The sequence below is a fragment of the Aotus nancymaae genome, unplaced genomic scaffold, assembly GCF_030222135.1.
Source record: "Aotus nancymaae isolate 86718 unplaced genomic scaffold, 86718_ANA_hifiasm-v0.15.2.pri h1tg000058l, whole genome shotgun sequence".
NCBI lineage: Eukaryota > Metazoa > Chordata > Mammalia > Primates > Aotidae > Aotus > Aotus nancymaae.
In genome coordinates this window covers 45,879,496-45,899,581 of record NW_026988472.1, presented here as the reverse complement: position 1 = coordinate 45,899,581, position 20,086 = coordinate 45,879,496, and the positions used below count along the sequence as shown (strand labels likewise).

The following is a 20,086-nucleotide window of genomic DNA, read 5'->3' as shown; positions in this document are numbered from 1 at the left end:
CCTCTGCCCACTCTGCTGCCAGTCTGGTTTTTCCCACTTCTGGGGTGTAAGGCAAGATGAAACATATCACATCCCATTGTAAACATTATTCTTGTGGCCAGAGGTTAGCAAACTTTTTCTGTAAAGGGCCAGATCATAAATATCTTAGACTTTACAGACCAAGAAGCAAATTTTGAATATTATGTAGGTACTTGTGAAGTAAAATAAAAATTTCCACAATTATTTAATTGATGAAACTAAAAATGTAATAATAATAATTGAAGGCCGTTTTTTGTGGTATAGGTTTAATAATGAGAAGAATAGAATCATTTTTGGGGGTGATAACATTCTGCTTAATTGGAATTTAAAGTTAGTGTTCTTTATCATCAAATCCATTGCCAATGTTCGTCTAAAAACATTTTCACTGGCCAGGCACAGTGGCTCACGCCTGTAATCCCAACACTTTGGGAGGCCGAGGCTGGTGGATCATGAGGTCAGGAGTTCAAGATGGTGAAACCCCATCTCTACTAAAAGTACAAAAATTAGCCAGGCATGGTGGTGTGTGCCTGTAATCCCAGCTACTTAGGAGGCTGAGGCAGAGACTTGCTCGTACCTGGGAGGCAGAGGTTGCAGTGAGCTGAGATCGACCCACTGCACTCCAGCCTGGGCAACAGAGCGAGACTCCATCTCAAAAAAGAAAAAAAAAAAGTTTTCACTTTTGGGCTGGATTTGGTTCAAAGGCTGCAGTTTGCTTACCTCTGCTCTTAGTTAAACATTTTGAGGCCCTTGCTCTTTGAACATAAAATTGAATCCATTTATCAGACTAAATAGGGAAGATTAAATTTCCCAGCATCATGAATGCTCAGCCATTGACTCACTCATTTAGTGAACACTCATTGAACTTATACTATACGCCAGGTGCTAGGGGAGGCGCAGGGGCACCCAGGAGAAAGATGCTCACTTTGTGGCCACAGCCCGGTGGGAGGGAGGCCCACACCTACCTGTGCTGTCTCAGAAACATGTGGAACAAAGACAAAGCCATGCTCACATTATTCACCTACATCTGTGAATTATACAAGGAAGAGGAGTTTCAGAAATCCTAAGTTCAGTACAAATTTGTGGTAACTTTTTTAAAAAAAGAATACACTAAAGTTTTCTTAGTGAATGGAAAAATGTTCCCTTTTTCTCCCCTGCACACACAAATACACAAAAACTAACAAAATTCACCCTGTGTGTCTGACTTAGGTTGTATTTTATAAATGACTTTTCCCCCAACCTCAGTTTCACAGTTTTAAAGCACAGTCAATAAATGATTTGGCAACAGCTAAGAAATCACAAGTTCCCTTCTTTTCATGTAAACTTCTGTAAAACACACGCTAGGTTCTGCTGATGGTAAATAGGCCCATTTCAGGAAGTTAGCCAGTTTCTCTTCTCGGCCACCTCCTGCATAGAGGGTATCCATTCTGCGCTGCTGCAAGTTACAGAATGAAAAATTAGAAAGAACCACAGAAACATGGTAAGTCACTTATATTTCTTTAGCAAAGCTTTCCAATAGAATATGGGATTTCTGACCCAGAAATCTGGCTTGGCGGGAAATGGTGTGAACCAAGAAAGTAATAAACGGGCAAATAAGGATGAAAATTAAAGACTGAAACAACTGTAAATGGAGATAAAGTGGCTTGCTATGAACTTTAATTTGTGTGTATGTTAGTATAAAGAACTTAAAGAGTAAATTTTGAAAATCAAATGCAGTGATGATCTTACTAATTTGAACAGGAAAAGAAGAAAATTCCAAGTTAGAAATTGAACTGGAAATATTACTTACTGGCCCTACCAAAGACAATAATCTCTTCCAGAACAACAGGATTGGAGGAGAAGGTGAGGGAAATATTTTTGCTTTGCTGTTTCTGTAGAAAAGGACAAACTCTCTGCCTTCACATACATAGGTGAATTGCTAGAGCCTAGTGAAGCCGGGGCTTAACCTAATAACATGCTACAATTTCTGTAATTATTATTTTACACCGTCTAGACATAGCAGGTGGTCCGTTTTTGTTGTTGTGAAGAACTGTCAGACTAAAAACAAACTTTACACTTCTTTTTAAATGACATATTTTCTAGAAAATTCAATGAGATTTAAGAGCCATTGAAAAGTCTGATTCCAAGAGAGTCTCATCCAAAATGTTCCACATATTTTTCCCCAAAGTCCTTGGAGTCAATTTTGACAACAATTTAATGTACACTGAAGTTTTCTGAAGTTAATTTTTTTTTTTTTGAGACGGAGTCTTGCTCTGTCACCCAGGCTGGAGTGCAGTAGTGCAATCTCGGCTTACTGCAACCTCTGCCTCCTGGGTTCAAGTGATTCTCCTGCCTCAGCCTCCTGAGTATCTGGGGCTACAGGCACGTGCCACCACACCCAGCTAATTTTTGTATTTTTAGTAGAGACCGGGTTTTGCCATGTTGGCTGGGCTGGCTGACCTCAGGTGAACCACCCGCCTCGGCCTCCCAAAGTGCTAGGATTAGAGGTGTGAGCTACCGTGCCTGGCCTGAAGTTAATTTTTATACCCACCTAATGTTCATTATGGATCTTGAAGGTAAATTAATTCTGCATTAAAATTTTAAGATGCTTTACAAAATGACTCTAGGTGGCCCATATGGAATTGGGTCATCTGGGCCAATGACACATATGGGATTGCAGTTGAAATTATCCAATTTCTACTTGTTATTTGTAAGCTGCTGTGATAGCCAGTATAACTGTACTATAAGACAGTGGTAAACAGGTGGGGCCCGGTGGCTCACGCCTGTAATCTCAGCACTTTGGGAGGCCGAGGTAGACACGTCACTTGAGGTCAGGAGGTCGAGACCAGCCCAGCCAACATGGTGAAACCCCATCTCTATTAAAAATACAAACATTTAGCCAGGTGTGGTGGCATGCACCTGTAGTCCCAGCTACACAGGAGGCTGATGCAGGAGAATCACTTGAACCTGGGAGGCAGAGGTTGCAGTGAGCGGAGATCGCGCCACTGCACTCCAGCCTTGGCAACAGAGCAAGACTCTGTTTCAAAAAATTTTAAAAAACAAACTGGTAAATAGAATAATAATAAAATCAAATCAAACTTGCAAAAATGGCCACTTCGCTCCCATTGGTGGCCAGTGGAGGTCAAGAACCTGGCTGACCTCCTGCCTAAGGGCAGAGGTTCTCAGCCTTGGCAATGGACTCAAATCACAGGGGGAGCTTTAAAAACTCATGCTGCCCAGACTGAACCCCAGACCAATGAAACCAAAATCTCTGGACATGGGCCTTGGCATTGGTAGCTTTCAGAATTCCTAAGTACCTCCACTGTACAGCCAAAGTTAAGAATCAGCAGTTTTTTGGTCCTTTTGTTAAAAAGCACAGTCCCTTTTTTTTTTTTAGGTGGCTAGAAGGGCTTTGGGAAGAGCTGGAATGTATTCACTAGCCACCTTGGTTTGATTTTAGAAAGTAAAATAAAAGTTCTAAGTATGCTTTCTCTGAAAAGCTGAGGCTGCAGATAAGGGTGAGGGCAGTTGATGGAGTTCATTCTCCTCTTTGACTCACTGATTCTCATCCTTTCACTATAATAATCTAAGAATCTCTGAGTTTATGAGAGAGAGAGAGAGAGCAGTCTTATGGAAGACCCCAGACTTATAGAATATTAAGGTGTGTCTCACAGGAAAGGTCAGTCTTTGAAACGCAGTTGGACATTATTTGTAAGTGCATCTTAGTGTCGCCTCCAGGATCCATTAAGGGAACGTCATTCCAATGGAACATCTCTGAGTTCAACTCCGTTATTAATGGAGTTGAAGGATTTGTTATTTTTAAATCAGCAGTCCCAATTTATGACTATTCAAGACTATAGGACAAGCCTGTCCAACCCTCGGCCCACGAGCTGCATACAGCCCAGGGCAGCTTTGAATGTGGCCCAACACAAATTTGCAAACTTCCTTGAAACATTGTGAGAATTTTTTGCAATTTTTTTTTTTTTTAGCCCATCAGCTATTGCTAGTGTTAGCGTATTTTATGTGTGGCCCAAGACAGTTCTTCTTCTTCCAATGTGGCCCAGAGAAACCAAAAGATTGGACACTCCTGCTATAAGACATAGTAACTTAAATACGTAACTTGTGGTTCTGTATTGGCATTAGCAAAGAACAGGCTGTGTTGATTTTGCAGACAGTTACAAAGAGCTGCTAGTTATCGTGTCTATCTAAAATCAGTAGATTTCCTGTGCATCTAAGGAATGACAGAGACTCTGGAAGTTCTCTGTGGTAGCCTGATCAGTGCAGAAAGGGAACGTGGAAAATCCACCGCCAGCATTTGAGTCTTGGAGGTTCCGCATAGGGCTGTGAGGTCTCTGCTGATCACTGAAACCAGATCATGGCCAACTAGCCCCTTGGCTTCAGCCGTCCAAATTCATCTACTCGGGTAGATCTGGGGTCACTTTCAACTCTACCACCTACCATCTGAGTGACCCGGAAAACATTTACCTCTCTGAGCCTCAGGTCCCATGTCTGTAAAGCAGGGGCCTCATGGACTTCACTGATTTTTTTTTGCGGATTAAACAAATGCTCCCTACCCTATTTCCCAGCATTCAATAACAAACTTTTTCATATTTTTGGGTATGTTAAGTCAGGACTCATCTCTTCACTGTTAAGTGCGCTTAATGTGGTCATGTTTTCTTTTGTCTTCCAAAGCTGTTAGTGAATCTACTGAATTTGGGGTGGGTAAAATAAAGTATCTACGATTAATTGTAAATCTCATCTAAAGTGACAAATTTTACCTGCATAACCATTTCTTAATTTCCTTTCATCATGTATCGGTGGCCAACATCGTCAACTGTGAATGAATCAGAATCCATTAAAAATTAGAACTATTTTCAGTCTGGCAAAAATTCAACTCTGGTTGAATCCAAACATTGTGCTGCAACAGCTAAGTAATTGAATTGAGGAGATTTATTACATTTTATAATCAACAAGTTCTCTTGACACTTCAGTGTTAAGGAACGTCAGCAGAACCTATCCCAGGAGACCTTGAAGGAAGCCTTTGAAAAGGGAGAAGGAAGGAGTCATCTTTGCAAAATAGCTCCTGCAGCATGGGAAAGGAGTCTAAAAAGGTAAAAAGCTGTTTATTCCAGGAAGGCAGCTTTAGGCCCCTCCCAGACCACCTGCACTGCATACTATGTGGGATTTATTTTAGCCTCAGCTAGCGGTGTCCCTACCTTTGTGCCCACACGTCTGGTCTCTGCGTAGCCTGCAGCCCTCCCCTTCGGGTGAATTCTAGGCGTGGCCTCTCTGCTCATTGCAACACTCAGGGAGTGAGTTTTCAGCGAAGGCAGACTTTCTGAGCTGTTCTTCAAACTGCTCTGGTCTTTTAAAAATGTGTTTGGTGGCCATGAGTATCCAATTTCAGAAGGAAGATTTGGGTGAGGACAGAGAGGTTGTTTTTGTTGTGCTGTCTGGTTCCTTCAACATCTGCAGAAGAAAATTGGCAGGTCGTGTACTGTGGACCTAACGAAAGAACAGATGATTTATGGAAAATAGAAAAACTGTTGTGAAATCGCTTCCTCAGTACCAATAGCTGTATTTGGCAGGGAGAGAGAAGTTGGGCAGATTTCTTTTTTTTTTTTTCCATGATTCGTAAGTTTTCTTTAAAGAAGTAGATTTTGCTTTTCTCTCGGTGCTCCAAGGCAACCCCAGTGAAAGATCTGGACCACAAAGCCCCAGTCATCCTCATCCAGATGTTCATTTCGGCGAGCTCATGGGCATGCCAGGCAAAGGGCTTTTTTTCTGGCAGCTTGAACTTGTCTCAGCAGAGGGTTTCACAGAACAACTGTCATTTACCTGTTCTCTGCTCTTACTTGATTTGTTTCCCAGGACTACTGAAACAAAGTACCACAAACACGGTGGATAAAAACAGCAGAAATGTATTCTCTCACAGTTCTGGAAACCACAAGTCAGAAACTAACGTGTTGTGGGCACGGCTGGTTCCTCCTTAAGGGGTTAGAGGGAAAAATCTGTTTCATGCCCCTCTCCCAGCTTCTGGCGGTAGCCAGTAATACTTCGTTTTCTCTGGCTTACCGCTGCATCTCTCTAGCCTTCACCTCTCTCCTCAGGCGGATGGCCTTCTTTCCTATGTGTCTATTTCCAAATTCCCCTTTTCTTATAAGGAGCTCAGTTATTGGATCACGGCCCACCTTAATTCAGTATGATCCCCCATTTTAACTTGATGACGTCGGCAAAGTTCAAGGAAGGTTGCATTCACAGGTACCAGGGTTTAGGACTGGACGTTATCTACCAGGGGACACAACTCAACCTAAGCACGCCCCTTTTTTGATTCTCTTTTCCGCCACTTCTGAGTCCAGGTTCTTCACTGCATCAGCTCCCAACCTAATACTCATTTCTAGTAAGCATCTCCGCCTTGTCTTAACTGGTCCCTGGGGCCTGGCCTGAGCCCCATTATACCATCAGCTGTTGACATTAAGGATGGACTTCTCTTCCGGCACAGAAGGCACAGGGCTGTAGGCTTCAGCCTTCTCTGCTTTGCTCTGCCCCATCTACTGTTCTTCCATCTGCTTTCCATCTTCTTAAACTTTGTAGACATTTCTTGTTAGCTGTCATCTGCCCCTATGCTTTCTTTGATCTTACAGGATTCTATTCTTTTACTATTGCTTTAATGGGAGTACCCAACTGTTAGGTTCAACCAACAGAAGTGGGTTGTGTGCTCTCTCACTCTCTCTCTATTTGCATAGTGGTACTTTTTTCCTCTATTTTATTTGCAAAGTTGCCATTTCTCTAAGTTATTATAGAGTTGCTCTTTCTCTGTTTTATTTGCATATTTCTCTTCTGCTACACTGGATGGTTTCTACCAATTGGTTCTGCTGTAATGAGGCTGACTTCTCCTTAGTACCCTTCTCACTTCATCTGGAACCAGATGCCCTTTGATACCCTTTGGAACCACAACATTTGGTAGTCAGAGGCATGGGTGCAGCTGAAAGGAAGAACTTGGCTCAGAAGGTGCAGGTCTTGCTGGGCATTTGGTCTCTGCTCTGTCTTCTGAGATCAGTGGCTTCTGGGAGCTGCGGTTCCCCCCTGCTAGGCATGGTTACACAGCACTACTATGGACTCGAGCAGAGTACCCTGCAAAGCAAGCACTGGCAATCCATTCAAACTCTGTGCGGTCCTGCACAGAATATAGAAGGTGGAGCGATGAGTCTTCCCAACTTCTCTGCAAGCAACCTGTTCACCATTTCTTGCCCTTCCCATTTATATACTTCTCACTCTCTCTTTTTTTTTTTTTTTGAGATGGAGTCTCGCTCTGTCACCCAGGCTGCAGTGCAGTAGTAGGGTCTTGGCTCACTGCAACCTCCACCTCCCAGGTTCAAGCAATTCTCCTGCCTCAACCTCTTGAGTAACTGGGATTACAAGTGCATGCCACCACATACAGCTAATTTTTTGGTATTTTTAGTAGAGATGGGGTTTCACTGTATTAGTCAGGGTGGTCTTGATCTCCTGACCTTGTGATCTGCCCACCTTGGCCTCCCAAAGTGATGGGATTACAGGCATGAGCCACCACACCTGGCCTGTGCTTTTCAAAATCAGTATTTGGAATTTGTCAACTCATATTTCTTACTTCAGTACTTTTTGGTGCAGGCAGCATTAGAAACCTCTTAACTGAAAAATGTCTTTTGGAATCTTCTGGCCATTTCCATGGCCCATAGTTTGTTTTAAGCTGCTTTAGACTCTCCCGGAGGCCAATTTTATCCAGAAAGAAAGAAAGAAGAGGAGAGAGAAGAGAGAGAGAAGAGAGAGAGAGAGGAGAGAGAGAGAGGGAACGAACGAGAACCTAACATTCGGATGCTCCCATTAAAGCAATAGTAAAAGAATGAATCTTGTTAAGATCGACTCTACTTTTGGTCTCTAGCGGCCCCTAGAGGATTTTCCCCTCAATTGCTCTCTGCCTTGTATGAAAAAGTTATATTTGAAATCGTACGTTGAGGCCTTACCTCCAGGCTAGTGAGGCTCCTGCCCTCCGGACCCGCCCAAGTGTCCACCTAAACATGTGTCACCTACCAACAATGTTTTGTTTAGCATGCAAAGGGAATGGTCTGAAATCTGGCCTTGCCCTGACATATTTCCTTGGGCCTTTAAAAAATAATAATTTGTGTTAATCTATAGTTAAAAATTATAATAAAGACCTGACAAACACTACCTCAGCCAGATGATCAAGGTACACATAAACAGTGAAAGTCATGTTGATAGCATGCACCCTTCATATGATATGGCTAGAATGGCCCTGCACTTCTGTGACCTTCCTCCCCTAGACCCATTGTCTCGGTTTAATCATGACAAAAGCATCAGACAAGTCCCTGTTGAGGTACATTCTACATAACCATTTCCCTTCCCAGTTATATTTTTCTTCACAGTACTTTCACCACCTAACATCTATCTTTCAAAACCAGCAAGAATTTTAATCTGTTTCGTTCACTGTTTTATGTGCAAATCAAATACGGTTCCTGAAATAAAATATCTGCCTAGTAAATATTTAATGAATGAATGAATACAGAATTGCCTTATCTGTGTAACCGCCACATGGTATTCCATTGTGTGAACATAACATTATTTATTTAACCAGACTACTACTCATAGGCATTTACATTATTTCTGGTCTTTTGTTATTGTCAACAGCCCTTGCAATGAACATCCTTGTATATAGACATTTGCATACTTGAGGGTGTGTCTTTAGGATCTACTTCTAGAATTGAAATTGCTGACTCCAAGTATATGTTTCCAATTGTGATAGATGTTACACATTACTCTCCGACTTAGAGGTGGAGTTAATTTAGACTCCCACCAGCAAAATATAAGAGTACTTGTTTCCCCACATCCTCACCTGCATAATAAATCAGTGAAAAATGGTATGACAGTATAATTTTTTTTTCTTTCTGAGACAGAGTTTTGCTCTGTTACTCAGGCTGGATGGAGTGCAGTGGCAGAATCTCAGCTCACCGCAACCTCCGCCTCCTGGATTCAAGTGATTCTTCTGCCTCAGCCTCCTGAGTAGCTGGGATTATAGGCGTGCACCACCACACCTGGCTAATTTTGTATTTTTAGTAGAGATGGTGTTTATCCATGTTGATCAGGCTGGTCTTGAACTCCCAACCTCAGGTGATCCGTCCCCGTCAGCCTCCCTAAGTGCTAGGATTATAGGCGGGAGCCACTGCGTCCAGCCGACAGTGTAATTTTTGAGTGACGTTGAGTATCTTTTCCTATGCTTTAAAAGCAACTTATGTTTCCTTTTTATGTGAACTTTTAATATATTTTTGTCCATTTTTCTATTGGGTTTTCTTTCCATTAATGCATTAAAAGTATTTCCATATTAAACATGTAATATTTAATATGCATATACCTATTACATATTTATACCAAGTATGTATTAAATAATAACGTATTGATGAAACAGAGAAGAAAGCCTAGAAATAGATCCAAATAACAGAAGAGTTAGTATGTGATACAGGAAGCTTATCAAATCAGTGAGCAAAAGATTATCCAATTAACAACGTTACGGTAAATGGGTCTCCATTTAGAAAAAAATATTGGCTGGGCACGGTGGCTCATGCCTGTAATCCTAGCACTTTGGGAGGCCGAGGCAAGTGGATCACCTGAGGTCACGAGTTAAAGACCAGCCTGGCCAGCATGGAGAAACCCCATCTCTACTAAAAATACAAAAATTAGCCAGGCATGATGGCAGGTACCTGTAATCCCAGCTACTCGGGAGGTTGAGGCAGGAGAATTGCTTCAACCCAGGAGGTGAAGGTTGCAGTGAGCCAAGACTGTGCCATGGCATTCCAGCCTGAGCAACTAAGTGAAACTGTCTCAAAAAAAAAAAAAAAAAAAAAGCAGTAAGCTTTTATATTTAATTAAATGATACCTTTCACTGTGCAATCTCAAGAGGAAGATTTTCTAAATTAGACATTGTCTTTACCTTACTGAAGAAAACTGTCTATTTCAGTGTCTTTTTGTAGCAAGACTGACCAAAACAGGTGGTAAGTGTGTAATTTTTAACTGTCAAGAAATACTGTAATGTGTACCTTTGCTAATAAGGAAATGGCCTCCCTTTGGATTATGGGAAGCTTCTTGTCTGTGATATGGGGTGTCTGTGTATATATATGTATATTTCCTTTTTTAATACAGGGTAACAACATAGGGTCTTGTCTTTCACCTTTTAAGTTCAGGGAACAGCTTATCCTGACCACGCATGTTATCAGTGTAATGCTTTATGAAGCTTTAGAAATGAGCTCTTGACTCATTAAAAAGTAAACATGATATTATTTTAATATCTTCAAATAAATAATCCGAGGATGTGTGTTTCACACTGTAGCATCAGCGCTAAGTTGTGCCTTGTAGATTTGCATTGGCTATACATGCAAAAGACTTGAGTTAGAATGAAGTAGATTCCTTAATTACTATGAAATTCTATCTTGCAAATGTTATAGAATAACTTGTATTTTAAAATATATTTGCACATTTTACATGTGCTATGTGGTTGCCTTTGGGTTTTCTGTACAGGCTGTTTTTGTTATTAAATGGTAAAGGCCTGAACTACGCTCTTCTTATGTGAAGTAAATTGACAAAACCTGAAAAAAGAAAAAAGAAAAAAATAATGCGGGCCTCCACCTCACATTTTATACCTAAACAATTCCAGCGGGATAAGAAAATGAAATCATAAAAAATTACTAGAAAAAAGAGGAGAAAATTTTTCATAAAACGGAAGTATGGCAGATCCTTTATGCCTTACACCGCCATGAATGATCTCATTCACACCCATGGCTTCAATTGTCATGACTCCCAAATTCGTTCCTCTATCAGACCTCTCCTCTGAGCTTCAGACCCACACACTCAACTGCCTACTGGACATCTCTACTTGAATATCACAAACACAACTCAAAAGCAACCTGTCGAATTTAATTAATGGTAGCCCTCACCCCAAACAATCTTCCTTCTCAGTGAATGACATCCATCCATCCAGGTGCACAGACCAGGAACCCAGAAGTCACTCTGATTGCATCCCTCTCCCTCGCAACCTCTACCTCCCTTTATTCATCCATTGCTATGTCTCTCAAATGTACCTCTTAAATCTCTCTTGAATGCATTTTTTTCTATCTCTATTGCCACCACCCTAGTTCAAACTCCCATCATCTCATGACTGAAGTTCTGTGCCCTCTTGCCAGTGAGCACTGCAGAATCAATCTAAGCGTGGTGCCACCCTGCTTAAAACCTTCAAAGCCTCGCATCGCTTCCCAGATGAAGATCAAAATCCACTCTTGGGGGTGTAGGGGGATTGGGGAGAGGTTGGTCATAGGACACAAAATTTCAGTTAGGCAGGAGGGAAAAGTTCTATTGAATAGCTCTATTGTGCAATATGGTGACTATAGTTAACAACAACATATTATACACTTGAAAATCACTAAAAGAGTCCATTTTAAGTGTTCTCACCATCAAAAAATGGTAAATATATGAGGTGACGCATATGTGAATTAGCTTGACTGAGCCATTCCACAACTATACATATTTCAAAGCACCATGTTGTACATCGTAAATGCATACAATTTTTGGTTGTCAATTTAATTAATATTTTTTAAAACCCACTCTGGTCTTTTTTTCCTTTTTTGAGAAGAGTGGTCTCTGTCCCCCAGGCTAGAGTGCAGTGGTGCGATCATGGCTCACTGCAGCCTCCACCTCTCAGGCTCAGGCAATCCTCCAGCCTCAGCCTCCTGAATAGCTGGGACCATAGGCATGTGCCACCATGCCCCGCTATCTATTTTTGTATTTTTGTAAAGACAGGATCTCACCACACGGCCCAGGCTGGTCTTGAACTCCTGAGCTCCAATGATCCACGTGCCTCAGCTTCCCAAACTGCTGGGATTAAGGCGTGAGCCACTGCACCTGGCCCACTCTGGTCTTAAGTCCCTGGCTTTCTCTCAGTCTCTTAAATTTACATGCTCAGTAAGATGAGGACTGAAAAATGTCCACTCAATGTGGTGACATGACGATAATGAGAACCTCCATGACATCTCCATTAGCCACTTCCTCTGTGCCATTCCAGTCCTCTGGGCCCTACCATGGCAAGCAGTCCTACTGTGGCAAACATGAAAGCTGATGTGCCTTGTCTCAGGCCCACACCACATCTCTCTGAATTCCTTGTCTCAGGGCTTCTCTGGAGGCACAGCCTGGGAAAGTCACTGGAATAGACACAGGGCCTTTGCACATGCCACTCCCTTTTCCTGAAAAATTCCTTTGACATCTTGGTTGTGCCTTCCACATGCCTACTCAACTTTTGAATTGCAGTTCAGGTTTTACTTCTTTTTTTTTTGAGACGGAGTTTCACTCGTTGCTCAGGCTAGAGTGCAGTGGCATGATCTCGGCTCACTGCAACCTCCACTTCCCAGGTTCAAGCGATTCTCCTGTCTCAGCCTCCCAAGACACTGGGATTACAGGCATGTGTCACCACACCCGGCTGATTTTGTATTTTTAGTAGAGATGGGGTTTCTCCATGTTGGTCAGGCTGGTCTTGAACTCCTGACCTCAGGTGATCTACCCGTCTCAGCCTAGGATTCACTTCTTTATGGAAATCTTCTCTAGTTTCCACCACTAGGCCAAATTCACCTCTTGTTAGGCTCTTACAGTGTCATGCACTTCTTTTTTTTTTTTTTTTATCACAGTGGAAACCTTGTAATGTTGTGTTTAAGTCATATCTGTTTTCCCCATGAGACTGGGAGCCAATTCATATATTGTGAGAGTAATCAAACAGACTCCCCTGGCCACCCACTAGCTAATAAAGGCAGGGATGAGTCTGGAAGTGACTTTGAAATCTAGCAACGCTGAGACTTGGAAATCACACACGTTCAGGTCTGCTCAGGTGCCTGAGCAAAGATAGCATAGCCTGTGGCATCTCCTCCAAACTGCCTTGCCTGTCTGTACCCCATTGCCCCTTCTTTCGTTATGCCTACGTATCCCAGTGCAGATGTGAAGCCTGGAGACCCGTGGCTGCCTCTGTAGGAGCTGCATGTTTTCAAGTCATAAATCATCTTAGAATCCATAGTATCTAGATATATTAGATTTCTATTACTGCAGAACAAATCTCTTCCAAATGTAGGGGCTTCCAACAACACCCATTGATTGGCCTAAATTTCCGTAAGTCAGAATCTGGGCAGGTTGACCTAAGTTCTCCACTCCAGGTCTCATAAAGCCAAGCTGGGCTCTATCTGGAGACTCTGAGTAAACATTTGTTTCCAGGTTCATCCAGATTGTCAAGTGATTTCAGGTCCTTGCAGCTGTCGTTCGACTCACCACTCCACCACTACCAGCGCCGTGCAAACCCCATTTCCTTGCTAGCTGCCTGCAGAAAGCCACTCTTAGCTTCCACAGGCTGCCTGCATTCCTTGTTGTGGGGCCCCTACATCTTCAAGCCAGAAACAGTGCACCCATTTTTGTCATACGTCCTACCCCTCTGACTTTTCCTTCTGCCGATAACCAGATAAAAACGTTCTGCTTTCAAAGGCTCGTGTGATTAGATTAAGCCCATCCAGATAAATTCCCATATCCCATATAATAAAATGCCATCGCAGCAGTAATACCCAGGGCAAAATTCATAGGGCCATCTTAAAATTCTGCCTGCCACACCAGGTATATTAGAGCCTTGTTTTAGTGCAAGTTAAACATTAAGCAGCAACATCACCATAGTGCTGCATTTGAAAACAACTACAAGCAACTGAACCAGACTGGGAGTTCTGCTCCACTTCAATTTCCATCTCAAAAGGAGCTGACTTTTCCTTGGCTGTTACAAATGGGCAATAATTATTGAGCCTCAGAATAATCAACGTCCACATAAAAATATTTTATAACATAACGAGGGTGTGACATATAAAGGTGTTAATTCACCAGCCCTAAATTTTAGGAGAATTTAAAAAGAAGGCACCTATCTGGTTTAACCCATAACAAAGGCATGAATTGGGTTTTAGTGAAAAATCTAGGCTGGTTTCCGTATCTATTGAAAGAAGATTTTTGAGAGTTCTGTTAATTACAACCCTTGATCAAACTGATCACATTAATCTGTTTACTGCATTGCATGGTTACCAAAACGGATACATTCAGCCGTCTATTTATTAAGAAACAGATACAGAAAGTGAGGCACTCTCCTGTGTTACTGGGGGTGTATAAAAATATAAAGCACCTGTGTCTTCCCTAGGGAAGTTTCAAAATTAGCAAGTAAATAGCTATTAATGTTAATGTTTGTGTGATAAGGAACATATGAGTAGTAGTCATCCCACAAACAATTTTTTGAGTGCTGTTTACATTTGAGGCACTGTTAAGGCACAAGGATTTCAAAAGGAGATTGTGTAGCATGTTGGCTTAGTTGTTAAAAATATGATTTTGAAATCAGATCGGCTCAAGTCCCAGCACTACAACGTACCTTCCTTCAGAAAGGTACTTAAGTCACTGAGTTTGTTTTTTCATCTACAAAATATAGATAATAATAGGACCTACTACTGCGTCATGCTCCTGTGAGCATTAACGTGGGTGATGAAATGTTTACGAAGCACTTAGCACAATACCTGACAATTTGTTTATTATTATCAACATAAGGTATCCACTTTCCAGTCAATGTTGCCCACTTTCCAGTCACGCAAGAAGAAAACATAACATATGCCACCATAGAGGTATAGAAAAATTGTGGGAAATACCAGTAAGAGAGATGTAGTTGTATAGATAAGGTAAAGATGACTCTGCCTTGAAGATCTTGGATGACACCGTATTAGAAGTTGCATGTGAATTCTCCTTGGGGGCTGGCCAAAGTTTCATCAAGTGTCATGTCAGTAGGTTGAGGCTATAAATATATAGCTTGCTAAGCTATAGACTTATAAACCATAGCTATGGTCCAGCTTAAACTCCTTATAGTGGTGGAGTATCTTGATTAATGGCCTCTGCAGAAGCTTCCCAGGTCTTCTCATCATCATAATCTCAGATAGCTTCATCTTCAACTTCTTTTTATTTTGGTTTTTGAGACAAGGTCTCACTCTGTTGTCCAGGATGGAGTGCAGTGGCAGGATCATGGCTCACTGCATCCTTGACCTCAGGACTCAAGCCATCCTCCCACCTCAGCCTCCCGAGTAGCTGGGACTATAGGCATGCACCACTACACCTGGCTAATTTTTTTAAAAAAATTTTTTGTGCAGACAGGGTCTCCTTATGTTGCCCAGTGTGGTCTCAAACTCCTGGGCTCAAACCATCTTCCCACCTCGGCCTCCAAAAATGTTGGGATTCCAGGCGTGAGCCACCACACCCAGCCCATCTTCGAGTTCTTTTAGCACCATGAAGCTGAACATAGTAAAAAGGAAAATCATTCTGGACCTAATCTGATGCAATTTATGTAATTGTTAAGCAAACGCGCACTTCAAAACTCATACAAGTATGGTGTAGCTCTGCTAATTTATTTACAAAACACCTGGCAAATACTGCTACTCTAATATTGTGCTTCCACTTTTGATTTTCCTTAGGAAAACATGTTCCTTCAGTCATCAATGCTGACCTGCCTTTTCCTGCTAATATCTGGTTCCTATGAGTCATTCACTAAAGAAAATTATTCTAGAAGCTATCCTTGTGATGAGAAGAAGAAAAATGGCTCTGTTATTGCAGAGTGCAGCAATCGTCGACTACGTGAAGTTCCCCAAACGGTGGGCAAATATGTGACAGAACTAGATCTGTCTGATAATTTCATCACACACATAACGAATGAATCATTTCAAGGGCTGCAAAACGTCACTAAAATAAATCTAAACCACAACCTCAATGTACAGCACCAGGACAGAAATCCTGGTATACAGTCAAATGTCTTGAATATTACAGATGGGGCCTTCCTCAACCTAAAAAACCTACGGGAGTTACTGCTTGAAGACAACCAATTACCCCAAATACCCTCTGGTTTGCCAGAGTCTTTGACAGAACTTAGTCTAATTCAAAACAATATATACAACATAACCAAAGAGGGCATTTCGAGACTTACACACTTGGAAAGTCTCTATTTGGCCTGGAACTGCTATTTTAACAAAGTTTGTAATAAAACTAACATAGAAGATGGAGTATTTGAAACGCTGACAAATTTGCAGGTGCTATCTCTATCTTTCAATTGTCTTTCCCATGTGCCACCCAAACTGCCAAGCTCCCTACGCAAACTTTATTTGAGCAACACCCAGATCAAAAACATTAGTGAAGAAGATTTCAAGGGACTGACAAATTTGACATTACTAGATTTAAGCGGGAACTGTCCGAGGTGCTTCAATGCCCCATTTCCATGCGTGCCTTGTCATGGGGGCGCTTCAATTAATATACATAGGTTTGCTTTTCAAAACTTGACCCAACTTCGATACCTAAACCTGTCTAGCACTTCCCTCAGGAAGATTGATGCTGCCTGGTTTAAAAATATGCCTTATCTGAGGGTGCTGGATCTTGAATTCAACTATTTAATGAAAGAAATAGCCTCTGGGGCGTTTTTAACGATGCTGCCCCGCTTAGAAATACTTGACTTGTCTTTTAACTATGAAAAGGGGAGTTATCCACAGCACATTAATATTTCCAAAAACTTCTCTAAACTTTTGTCTCTACGGGCATTGCATTTAAGAGGTTATGTGTTCCAGGAACTCAGAAAAGAAGATTTCCAGCCCCTGATGGAGCTTCAAAACTTATCGACTATCAACTTGGGTATTAATTTTATTAAGCAAATCGATTTCACCCTTTTCAAAAATTTCCCCAAACTGGAAATCATTTACTTGTCAGAAAACAGAATATCACCATTGGTAAAAGATACCAGGCAGAGTTATGCAAATAGTTCCTCTTTTCAACATCATATCCTGAAACGACGCTCAACAGATTTTGAGTTTGACCCACATTCGAATTTTTATCATTTCACCAGACCTTTAATAAAGCCACAATGTACTGCTTATGGCAAAGCCTTAGATTTAAGCCTCAACTCTATTTTCTTCATTGGGCCAAACCAATTTGAAAATCTTCCTGACATTGCCTGTTTAAATCTATCTGCAAATAGCAATGCTCAAGTGTTAAGTGGAACCGAATTTTCAGCCGTGCCTCATGTCAAGTATTTGGATTTGACAAACAATAGACTAGACTTCGATAATGCTAGTGCTCTTACTGAACTGTCTGACTTGGAGGTTCTAGATCTCAGTTATAATCCACACTATTTCCGAATAGCAGGGGTAACACATCATCTAGAATTTATTCAAAATTTTACAAATCTAAAAGTTTTAAACTTGAGCCACAACAACATTTATACTTTAACAGATAAGTACACTCTGGAAAGCAAGTCCCTGGTAGAATTAGTTTTCAGTGACAATCGCCTTGACATCTTGTGGAATGGTGATGATAACAGGTATATCTCCATTTTCAAAGGTCTCACGAATCTGACACGGCTTGATTTATCCTATAATAGGCTCAAGCATATCCCAAATGAAGCATTCCTTAATTTGCCAGCGAGTCTCACCGAATTACATATAAATAATAATATGTTAAAGTTTTTTAACTGGACATTACTCCAGCAGTTTCCTTGTCTCAAGTTGCTTGACTTACGTAGAAACAAATTATTCTTTTTAACTGATAGCCTATCTGATTTTACGTCTTCCCTTCAGACACTGCTGCTGAGTTATAACAAGATTTCCCACCTGCCCTCTGGCTTTCTCTCTGAAGTCAGTAGTCTGGCACACATCGATTTAAGTTACAACCTGCTAAAAATGATCAACCAATCTGCACTTGAAACTAAGACCACCACCAATTTATCTATTTTGGAACTACATGGAAACCCCTTTGAATGCACCTGTGACATAGGAGATTTCCGAAGATGGATGGATGAACATCTGAATGTCACAATTCCCAGACTGGTAGATGTCATTTGTGCCAGTCCTGGGGATCAAAGAGGGAAGAGTATTGTGAATCTGGAGCTAACAACTTGTGTTTCAGATGTCACTGCAGTGATATTATTTTTCTTCACCTTCTTTATAACCACCATGGTTATGTTGGCTGCCCTGGCTCACCATTTATTTTACTGGGATGTTTGGTTTATCTATAATGTGTGTTTAGCTAAGGTAAAAGGCTACAGGTCTCTTTCCACATCCCAAACTTTCTATGATGCTTACATTTCTTATGACACCAAAGATGCCTCTGTTACCGACTGGGTGATAAACGAGCTGCGCTACCACCTGGAAGAGAGTCAAGACAAAAACGTTCTCCTTTGTCTAGAGGAGAGGGATTGGGACCCGGGATTGGCCATCATCGACAACCTCATGCAGAGCATCAATCAAAGCAAGAAAACAGTATTTGTTCTAACAAAAAAATATGCAAAAAGCTGGAACTTTAAAACAGCTTTTTACTTGGCTTTGCAGAGGCTAATGGATGAGAACTTGGATGTGATTATATTTATCCTGCTGGAGCCAGTGTTACAGCATTCTCAGTATTTGAGGCTCCGGCAGCGGATCTGTAAGAGCTCCATCCTCCAGTGGCCTGACAACCCAAAGGCAGAAGGCTTGTTTTGGCAAACTCTGAGAAATGTGGTCTTAACTGAAAATGATTCACGGTATAACAATATGTATGTTGATTCCATTAAGCAATACTAACTGACATTAAGTCCTGGTTTTGCCCCATAATAAAGATACAAAAGAATGACATTTCTGTCTTAGTCATCTATTGCTATGTAACAAATTACCCCAAAACTTAGTGGTTTAAAACAACACATTTGCTAGCCCAGAGTTTTCAAGCGTCCTCCGCTCAGGGTGTCTCAGAGGCTGCAATGTAGGTGTCCACCAGATGCACAGGCATCTCTGGGATCACACCCATGTGGTTGTTTTCTGGATTCAATTCCTCCTGGGCTATTGGCCAAAGGCTATACTCATGTGAGCCATGTAAGCCTCTCCCACAAGGCAGCTTGCTTCTTCAGAACTAGCAAAAAAGAGAGGTTGCTTGTAAGATGAAGTCACAATCTTTTATAATCTAATCAGAAAAGTGAAATCCCATCACTTTGGCTATATTCTATTTGTTAGAAGTAAACCACAGGTCTGATCAGCTCCACGGGAGTGACCACCTCAGTCCAGGGAAAACAACTGAAGACCAAGATGGTGAGCTGTGATTGCCTCAGTCGGTCATCAACTATTTTCCCTTGATTGCCATCCTGGGATGGCCTGCTATCTTGGTCATAGTTTGTGAATATCAGGAGGCAGGGATCACTGTGGACCATCTTAGTAGTTGACCTAATACACCTTCTTTTCAATATCTGAGAACTTTTGCCACTGTGACTAATGGTCCTAATATTAAGCTGCTATTCAGATTTATCATGTATCTATGGCTACATGGTAATATTATGCTGTGGTTGCATTTGGTTTTATTTACAGTTGCTTTTACAAATATTTGCTATAATATTTGACTTCTAAGGTTTAGATGCCATTTAAGAACTGAGATGGATAAAGTGTCTTTTACTTCTTAACCATTTTTTTTTTAAAGTATACAGCTAAATTTGAAGCTTTTGGTGTATTTCGTTAATTGCCATTGCTGTAAATCTTAAAATGAATAAATAAAAATGTTTCATTTCACAAGAGGAGTGTATGATAAATATATGGTAGAGAAATTGGTCTTTAATATAGAAGAAATTGCCATATATGCTAAGTTTTTTGACGACTCTTTAAAAAACTATTTGGTAGAAATCAAAGGGGAAGCAATTTTCATGAAGCTTTTACATTAAGATTCTTTTTTTTTTCTAAAAAGAGGCAATAAATTTTTGATTGTAAATTGACAATTTATAATTGCATAAATTTATGGGTTACAAAGTAATGTCATAAATTGTAGATAACAATGTAGAATAATTAAATCAAGCTAGTTAACATATCTAATACCTCAAGTACATTTCTGTGATAAGAACATTAATTTTAAAGTATATAATACTCCATAAATAGAGAAATTCTATCTTGATTCCCTCCTTATAAGACATAAAGTCAGAATGCTTGGCTGTTGGTAGCCTTCATTCAATTCCTCCAAGTGAAAC

General features: G+C 41.0%; 1 protein-coding gene across 4 annotated transcripts; it reads left to right on the top strand.

Moving 5' to 3' along the window:
* Window positions 1–1,379: 1,379 nt before the first annotated feature.
* TLR8 (toll like receptor 8) lies at window positions 1,380–19,640 on the top strand. 4 transcript variants are annotated; one of them, XM_064364514.1, is made up of 5 exons: window positions 1,381–1,495; window positions 1,756–1,857; window positions 4,986–5,105; window positions 15,546–15,722; window positions 17,688–19,640. In XM_064364514.1, the coding sequence occupies exons 3-5, from the start codon at window positions 5,085–5,087 to the stop codon at window positions 18,666–18,668; spliced, it is 1,179 nt and encodes a 392-aa protein (XP_064220584.1). In that variant the 5' UTR covers window positions 1,381–1,495; window positions 1,756–1,857; window positions 4,986–5,084; the 3' UTR covers window positions 18,669–19,640. The 4 variants fall into 4 exon arrangements, with proteins under 4 accessions (XP_012290550.2, XP_064220584.1, XP_012290561.1 ...); XM_012435127.3 differs by having other exon boundaries at window positions 1,380–1,495; window positions 15,546–19,640; XM_012435138.3 differs by lacking the exon at window positions 4,986–5,105 and having other exon boundaries at window positions 15,546–19,640.
* The last annotated feature ends 446 nt before the right edge of the window (window positions 19,641–20,086 follow it).

Excerpts from the sequence above, each read along its gene's own strand:
- TLR8 (XM_012435127.3), top strand. The coding sequence starts at position 5,085 with ATGGGAAAGGAGTCTAAAAAG. Across the intron at positions 5,106-15,545 it reads TGGGAAAGGAGTCTAAAAAG|GAAAACATGTTCCTTCAGTC; the intron begins GTAAAAAGCTGT and ends GATTTTCCTTAG.